Genomic DNA, 9,792 nt, shown 5'->3' with positions numbered 1-9,792 from the left:
ATATAAATTAAATTTAAAAAAAAAAATTTCCCAGAATTTTTTTTAATTTTTATTTTTTTCCACGTAAACGACGACGACGACGCCATCTTTGTTGTTGTTTTTTTTTTAAATTTTAATTTTTAATAAACGAAAACAATTTTTTATTTTTTTTAAAGTTAATTGAATTTTTATTATAAAAATACAAAAAATTATTGGTTTTTCGAAATGTAAATAAAACACGATAATAATAATAAGGAATAAAAAAGTTCGTTAGAATTTAAATTAAAAATATTTATTATAATAACGTCATTGAATAACGGTTTTTTTAAAGTTTAAAAAAAGAATGTTCTGGAAATTTTTTTTTTAAATTATTTAAAATTTTTTTATTATATATAATTTAAAGAAGAAACGATTATTATTATTATTATAATTGGTTATCGAAGACGTTTAAATAAATAAAAAAATTTTATTATTATTATTATTATTATTTACGTAGCCTAATTATATAGCCTAGTTACACGTCAATAAAAGGAAAAAAAAGGTCGAAAGAAAATTTTTGTGTCAAGTTATTTTTTTTTTTCTCCCTTCAGGTGAGAAATCAATGTGTGTCAATAAAATCAAAAGGTTTTATCGAATAAAAAAAATAAAAAATTTTTAGCGGGAGAAAAGGAAAAAAGAAAAGAAAAGAAAAGGAGGAAAGAAAATGTGCAGTTGCAAAATGGAAAATGCAAGAAAATTTTTCTGCAGACGCGAAATAAAAATAATAATAAAAAAAAAATCTAAAATTAAACGTTCTAAATTAAATAAATAATTCTTAAAAAGAAAATAAAAAATCTATAAATAAATTTACAAAAACAAAATCATCATCATCATCATTATTATTATTATTACTATTATTGTTTTTTTTTTATTATTTTTTTTAAATTGCGACATTTTCGTGTCTACGGATTTCGATTAAAAAATAAAAATAAAAAAAATAAAAAAATTATGCGAGAGTTAAACGAAAATGGGCAAAAGGGGGAAATGGCTTTCCATAAATTCGAAAAGGGGTTGTCAAGGGTCCGAGTACCCCAAGTCAAGTCTGTTTCTTGAAGAAGATTTCGCTCCGGCTTCGTTGCACAGGTAAAGGACAGGTACGATAATGACGTCCCGTGTCTGTCTATTTCGGAATAGTAAAGAGGAGAGGAAGGTACCTGACGATGGGTCGTCACTGTCTATCCAAGAACCTGCTCTAAAAGTGGAATTGGGATTCTTCCTGTGGGGTCTCTCACTGTCGCGGATGTGAACGGAAAGTTCTTGCTCTGAACTGGGGTTGTAACTGAGGTTGAAATGCAAATTACACTCCCACGGAAATCCTTCCTTTTCTGACCCTTACGGTAAAATGTTTAGAAGTTTTATTTGGCCAGAGGTTAAGTCCCACACCCTCCCTACTCTTCCGGATGGGGGGTGGTTAGTGCAAAATGCATCTCTCCAGGGTTAACAAACAAATTATTAATTAAAACAATATTCCGAGTTTTTTTATTTTCCGGTGAATAAAACCGGAAATGAAAAAGTTATCATCAAAAATAAAAAATAAATTAATTGAAAATTTTCAATTCTTAAAATAACCGTGGAAAACGCAATCCGCCATTTTGTTTTTGTTTTCCCTCCCCAACAATCCCTCATACCCTTTCTTTTTAAATTTCGCTCGCTCATTTTCACCTTTAACCTTTACTAATTTTTTTTTTTTTCGATCCCCGGGAGAAAAACTTGTTAACTTTTTCATTATATTTCGCGTGAAAATTTTTTTTTTAACGGAAAAAAAAATTTTCCGGTAGAAAGAGGAAAAAAAAAATGACCGTTAACGTTTTTAAATTTTATTTATATAAATAAATTTATTGCATTTCGTCGTTGATTATTTTTATTTTATCCGTTTGTTTGTTTGTTTGTTTGTTTGCTCGTTGCAAAAAAATCCTTGTTTTAATTTTATATTTACGTAATAAATTTTTTGTTTATAAAAAAAAAAAAAACGACGCCATGTAAATTTATTTTTTAATTGAAAAAGGAATGAACGCGATCCGCCATTTTCTGTTCCCGCGCCATTTTTAAAATCATTCGTAACGGTTAATAAATTAATTTACGAGTGAAATTTTATTTGAAAAAAAAAAAAAATGAAAAAATTTGGGAGGAGGAGGAGTGGGGGGCGTATCGAATAATCGGAAATGACGTATTAAAATATTTTTAACGTATTATTAAAATAATCGAATCGATAATTTTTAAAAAAAAAAAGTTTTTTTTTTTTAAAATTAATTAAGTTCTTGATAGACATGATGACAAAATAAATAAATACATAAATAAATAAATAAATAAAAGTTTATTTACCTTTGAACTGATTTCACGGTAGAAAAATAAAAAAAACGGTTTTTTTTGGGGGCAGGTTTCGCAACCACGTTCTCGAATTAAATTTAAAAAAAAAAAATTTTTTTATTTTTAGAGTTTTTAAAATTAAATTTTTTTGCGCGCGCTTTTTTTTTTTTTTGTAAACTTTTTAATATTTCGAATTTATTACGTCGACAAGAATAAATTTTAAATCTTCTTCTGACACGATTAAAATTTTTTTAGACAAAAAAATGGAAAAAAGTTTTAATCGTAAATTTTATTTATACTTAAAAAAAACGGAAACGGAAACACAAAAAAAAATTTATAAATTTATTATTATTATATATATATAAAACCACCCCACCAACCATCGAACAAAATCTGAATAAAACAAATTTTCTTTTTTTTTTTTTTGTTAATTTTAAAAACTTTTTCGAATTTATTCTAAAACCACGTTTTCTCTCTCTCTCTCTTTGTTCCTTAGAAAGAAAAAGTTTTTCCATTTCTTTCTTTCTTTTTTTTTTTTTAAAAAAGAACTTTAAATGTTATTTATCGTTTTCACTTTTTTTTCTTTTTTTTTATTATTAAACTTTTTTTGCAAACGCAACATTTAACCTTTGACCTTTTATATTAATAAATTTAAAATGATATTTTTTTTTTTTTTTTTTTCGTACGTTTGGAAAAAAATGAATGTTTCGAATTAAAAAAAAAAAACGATCGATAAACGGTAAAAAAAAAAAATGAAAGAAAAAGTCTCCCCCCTTTTTCACGGAAGAGTAGGGAGGGAGGGAGGGGGAGAAGGGGGAGAGAGAAAAATAAAATTGAATAAAAAATAAAAATATAGAACTTTTATTGAAAACTTGTATAAATATATATATTTATATATAAATAAATAAATAATTTTTTTTTTTTTGTACAAAATAATATTTTTCCTTTTTCCGATTTCGCGCACGCGCGCGCGCTCCTTTCCCCTCATACCTCCGCCATCTTTTCTTTTTTTATATATATTTAAAGGGAAAAGGAAAAGACACTGGAATTCGAATTGTAGACCCATTTTTATAAATATATTTGAGCACGTTTGTTTGTTTGTTTGAAAAAAAAAGGGAGCGGGGGGGGGGTTAAATTTTTAAATTTTGAATACCTCAAATACCCTCATAATTATTATCTTGATAACTTTCGCAATTTGATATCCAATCCCAAATTCTTTTTGTTATTAAATTTTGATCGATTTTAGTTTCTAAACTGTAAGTACTCGAAAGTCTTTTACTCCTACATTTACCATGTTGCGATTGTTGCGGTTGTTCACTAGAATTATTTTCAAAATTATCTTTATTATGTGATTTACTCGATGGAATGGCGGGTGACGACGTGGAATTAGATAATTTTGACGTGACCCAATTATCTTTTAAATATTTAAGAGTTTCCGTGACGGGTGGTCGTTTTTCCGGATCGTTATCAAACAAACGTCTGAACAGTCTTAACAAACGTATTGAAAATTTTTTAAAATTTCCCGGCATTTTAATAGTTCTCCTTTGTTGCCATTTGAAAAATATCTTATATTGTGGATCTAATATTTCGTCTGCTTTTTCCCAAGGCGGACAACCGGTTAAACAAACGAATATAACGATTCCCAATTGCCACGTGTCGTTCGAAGACACGCAATAATATTTTTCATTTTTAACAATTTCGCATACTTCCGGGGGTTGAAATGACGTCCAACAGCATTTACCCTTCGATACTAAACTCCCTTCTTTTCTCGTCCAACCGAAATCGCATAATTTAACTTTATCCATGTTTTGTTCGAACACTAATATGTTTTCTAATTTAATGTCTCTGTGTACTAATTTTTTCGAATGAAGGAATTCCAATGCTGACGTTATTTGTTTTGTTATTTTTTTACACTGTACTTCCGGTAATCCTCCGGCTTTCACAAAACCCGATAAGTCACCCAATGGTGCATATTCCTGAGCATACGTATAACAATTATTGTACAGAAAACAAACGGAATAGGAAGACAATATGTTTGGATGTGGTGATAAATGATAATTATAATGATATTCTCTAAAAAAGTCTTTCGACGTCGTCAATTCTTTATGAATTTGTTTGAGTACGACGGTTGTGTTTGTTCTCTTATGTCTGACGAGACTTATTTTAGCAAAATAACCTTCTCCTAATGTTTTTATGACGTCATATTCTTCGTCGAAATTTATTTCTTCCAAATCGACTTCTAATATTCCATGAATTGTACTATCTTTCTTTTCTCTACTCTTCATTCTGTAAACAAATAAATAAAAAAAAAACCGTTATTTTAAGGGCATCCAACATAACCTTTCTCAATCATGTACTATTGCACGTACACACACACGCACGCACGTGTTTTCTCGATTACGTAACTTTTTATGTCACGTGTTTGTTAAAAATTAAATTATATTTAAGCGTAACGACAATATTAAGGGTTTTTGGATGTTGGCCAACCTGTAAATGGATCATTGTGTTTACATTATTCTTCCATAAAAAATATTTTTTTTTTTTTAATCGCGACACGAGTCACGTCGTTTTTCACGGCCTTCTCGATTCGTAATCAGTCTGATAACAAATATCACGTGAATCGCACGTGAATTTATAGAAACACACAAATGATAATAATAATAATAATAATAATAATAATAATAATAATAATAATAATAAGAATAATTTCCCGGGTTTTTTTTTCGTTTGAAAACGAAATCGTTTTTTTTAAAAATAACTTCTGGCATTGGAAAACATTTTTATATTTAAAAAAAAAAATTATTATTATTATTAAAAAAAAAAAAAGAAATAGAAAGAAAATTTAAAAGAATTGATTGTGTTTTTTTTATTTTTTGGAAATTATTATTATTATTTTTTTTTTTTTTTGGTTATAAGGTCAAGAATTTTTGCCAAATTACCGTGGAAGAAGAAAAAAGTTCTGGTCAAAAAAAAATTTTTTTTTTTTTTTTTTTTTTTTTGTAAACGTATGTCAAAAATAAAACATTTTAAATTTAAAAAAAAGATGATAAAACCGAACGCCCACAAATATTATTATTATCAATACGTGCATACAATATTATTAATAATAATAATAATAATAGAGTTTCCCAACAACGTATTCGACCTTATCAAACGCTAATAATAATAATAAAAGTGGATAAAATTTATTTAAAAAAATTAGGACGCGAACTACGGTTAATTGAATCGCAAGGTTTTATTTATTTATTTTATTTTTTTTTATTTCGCGATCAACAATAAAAACAATAAAAAAAAAAAAAGATGGAGACGGATAATAAATAAATAAATAAATAAAATAAACATATTGTTTTTTTTTCGTACGTTGTCGGAGTCGATTTTTTAACGACGAACATCATCATCATCATCGATTTATTCATTCGCGTAACGTTCGTTCGTTTCACGTTTCTTTTTTTTTCCGTACCTGCGACAAATTTTTCTCATTTTCGCGACAATTTTCCCCCGCGATATACTCCAATTTCATAAAGAAACGGCTCGATTGCATATTGAGTGCGTTATTTTTACGTAACGGTTTCCAAATATTTAAAAAATATAAAAAAACGTCGTCGGATATTTATAGAAATTGTAAATAATAATAATAATTAATATGGTTTTTCCAACAAATTTTCCGTTTATTATGACGGGAAAATTATTTATTTTGTTTATTTACATTTTTAAATAAATCATTCGTTTTAAAAAAGTTGCACTTATTTATTTATTTATTTATAATGAGTTATAACGGTTTAAAATTTCGACATTCGTGACGTTTTACTCCACGTAAATAATTATAATGAATGACGTCATATGAAAAATTTCGTAAAAATTTTATATTTTAATTTCGAGAGGTTATTTTTTTTTAAAAAACGATTATAAATTTTTAATTGATTATTGATTGATTGATTGTAAACGTCGATTTATTAATTGTTTACTATTTTAAAACCGTTTAAATAAATAAATAATTGAAACGTTACGTGTGAGATGCATAAAATTATTATTATTATTATTTATACGTGTATCGAAATGTGGTCTCGATGATGAGGAAGTTACCGTTGTGAAATTTTGTCTAATACCACGACATAAATTTTATGGAATAATTTTTTAAAATCAAGGGAAAATTTGCAAAACAAACTGTTTTTGTTGTTGTTGTTGTTGTCGTGAAAATAAATTAAAATTTCTTTGTTTTTTGATTTGAAAAGAAAAGAGAAAGAAAAACATTTTTAAAAAGAGGAAAAACAAACAAGAAAATGAGAAAATTCGTCGCCGTAAAAAAAAAAAAAAAAAAAATTACTACTACGAGTGCCAAAAATAAAAATTTTTTTTTAAGCTTTGTATAAACTAAACAATGGGTTATTTAAAAAAAAAGGAAAACTTTTTAGGTTTTTCCATTAAAAATTGTATAAAACTTTTCTTTTTCCTTTTTTATTTTGTTACGGTAATAAAAAAAAAAGAAAGAAAGGGTGGGGGGGGGAAAATTGAGGTGTGTAATTTTCGGACAATGTTAATTTTCCTTACCGAGATTTTCTTTTATTATTATTATTATTTTATGCAAACCGATGACGAAATTTTAAAAAATTATTAATAACGTGAATAATTTTTTTTTTTTTTAAATAATGACGAAACCGTAAACTTTCCCCCCTCCCTCCCCCGCTCCCACTTTTATTATTACATAAAATTTTTTTCTGACCGAAAAATTATTTTTAGTTAATGATTAAATATATAAATAAATATAAATATATATAATTTCACAAAAATTTATTTTTAATACTCTCGCGATCCCCGAGAAAATTTAAAAAATACTATCATTATTATTATTATTATTAAACGAAAAATCATTTTTAAATCGGACGTGAAGAAAATCACGTTTATACCTATTTTCTTTTTTTCTTAATTTAAGAAGATTTATTTTAAATATATTTAACTTATGAACAAATAAAATTATTTACGATTCACGGTAATGGAAAGTATACATTCTGTCGCGAATTATAATTATTCTTTTATTTGTTTTTTTTTTTTTTTTAAATAATAATTGATATGTGACGTGTGAGCAGAAGAAAAATGTAAAAAAAAGTTCAATGTTCCGATGAGACCTTTCGTAACCTTTCCTTACCTTTCCCCCCAACCCTCCCCTTCCCCGAGTAAAAAAGATTTAAAAAAAAAAAAAAATTTTTTTTTCGCTTCAATAATTTTTTTTTTATTCGTTACCGTTTTTTTTCCTTTTATCGTCTGCTTTTTTTTTTTAATCGAAACAAAAATGTTCTAGAAGTATCGGTTTGATTGATCTCCCATAATTACGTAATAAAGTCCGTGGAAAAAAAAAAACAAAATGGGAAATGCGTGTATAAAAAAAATTTTCATCACGAAACCTCTTAATTTTCTCTCTCTCTCTCCCTCTCTCTCTCATTTTTTTAAAATCATTTAAATAATCATCATCATCATCATTATCATCATCATCATCATCATTCGTAAATAATTAAAATTAATTAAAAAAATGAAAACTTTTCCTGCAAAAAATAAAACCCGGAAAAAAAAACAAGAAAATTCCTTTTAATTGTTCTCTAAACGAACGAAAATATTATAAAAAAGAGAGCTGAGGAATGACGTCATACAAGAGAGCTTTGACGTCATTCATATCGATTCGTTTTCGATTTCACGGGCTTTCAATTCGCCTCTTTGAATTTTCAAAAAAAAAAAGATTTAAAAAAATCGTCTTCGTTCGCGTCGTCGTCGGTTTACGACTCGTGTCAGTTATAATAATAAATTTTTTAATGACGTCAAATGGTTGAGAAGCTTATTCCATCTTTCTTTCTCTTTTTCTTTTTTCTCTCTCTCTCTCTCTTTCTTTTTTTTAAATAAAAAAACAAAAGAAAAAATAAATCATTTTGTATTCAATAATTTCTTTTTTTTTTTTTTATCGCCTGGAAATTATTTTTTTAAATTTATTTCTCTCGTTTCCGATATGACGTCATAGAAAATAAAAACTCTATCATCATCATCATCATTTTGCATGAAACCGATTTTCCGAAAGGCGTTAATTTAATAAAATTAAAATTAATTAATTAATTTAAATAACAGACATTTTAAAAAAAAACAGTCAAATCAGCAACTTTATCAGAAAAAAAAACCGTTGAAAAATAAACTAATAATAATAATAATAATAATAATAATAATAATGCAATAAATAAACCGTTGCATGTACGTTTATTATTATTATTACTATTTTCGTTTACGTAAAATTTTTGGCAAATATTTATTTATTTATTTATTTTTTCTTACGTGTGAAAATCATAAAATAAATCGTTTTGAAAACGTTTAAATAAATAAATAATTGTTTTTTGTTTAAACCTCAATTTCCAGGAAATGAATCGTTTTCAAATTTTTTAATTGTAATATTATCATTATTATTATTATTATTACTTACTAATTACTCCCTCGACCATTTAAATAAAGAATTTCGAAAACGTTTAAGATTTCTTATTTAATAAAATTTTATTAAACCGTGAGTAAATGATTAAAATGTCATCACAACGAATTTTATTTATTAATTAAAATTATTTTCCGAGTAAAAAATTAATCATTCATTCATTCATTCATTCATTCATTCACTTCCTATTTAATAATTATTTTATTTTATTTTATATTATTATCGGGTAGTAATATTATTACCTTCGACAATCATCGTCTTTAAATTAAAAAACAAATTATTATTATTATTATAAACGTGTAAGTTAATTTCAATATGGCCGACTTTAAAAAAAATTTATTAACTTTATTAATAATCATCAAAATTATTCTAAATCCCCCTTCCTATTATTATCATTATTATTATTGTCACCATCGTAATTTATTAATTTACTTATTAACGTCTTTTTTTAATAAACAATCGATCACTGCTAGTAATAATAATAATAAATTAATCAATAAAAAGTTATGTTGGAAAAGCCAATACTTGAATTATTAAAAAAAAATTTTATTTATTTATTTTTTTTTGTAGAAAATAAATTATGTAAATAATAATAATAATAATAAGATAGAAATAAAATTTATTAATCGATTAAATAATGCTAATAATAATAATGATGAGGATGATATTATGTAATAGTTAAAACCGTTTCAGGTAAATCACGTGTTTTAATTTCGTTCCCGGGAAATTCAAGGTTTTTCCTTTCTTTTTTTTTTTTTTATTACCGTTAAAAAAAAATTTTTTCTTTTCGAATTCTGTGTGTGTGTGTGTGTGCGCGCGGTGCGTGTATGCGTAACCCATTGAAAATTAAAAGTTGTGTGATATTTCACGATTAACACAATAATTTCGAATCCCTATAAAATTATTTATTTTTAATAATATAATAAATAAAATTAAAACAAAAACAAAATCGAAACTTACTTTTTTGTTTGTTATCGTCTTTGACATAAAATGATAAATTATTATTATTA

The 9,792-nt window shown here is 25.6% G+C and overlaps 1 protein-coding gene across 1 annotated transcript; it reads right to left on the bottom strand.

The window, feature by feature from the left end:
• Window positions 1-3,479: 3,479 nt before the first annotated feature.
• Phum_PHUM565660 (eye-specific protein kinase C, putative) lies at window positions 3,480-5,720 on the bottom strand (the record flags this gene model as incomplete). The annotated part of the gene is made up of 2 exons (XM_002431984.1): window positions 3,480-4,611; window positions 5,686-5,720. The coding sequence occupies 2 exons, from the start codon at window positions 5,718-5,720 to the stop codon at window positions 3,480-3,482; spliced, it is 1,167 nt and encodes a 388-aa protein (XP_002432029.1).
• Window positions 5,721-9,792: the final 4,072 nt, after the last annotated feature.

This window comes from Pediculus humanus, genomic scaffold (genome assembly GCF_000006295.1).
Source record: "Pediculus humanus corporis 1103172108299 genomic scaffold, whole genome shotgun sequence".
Lineage (NCBI taxonomy): Eukaryota > Metazoa > Arthropoda > Insecta > Psocodea > Pediculidae > Pediculus > Pediculus humanus.
The sequence above is the reverse complement of the archived record's forward strand: the minus strand, read 5'-3'. Positions and strand labels throughout refer to the sequence as shown.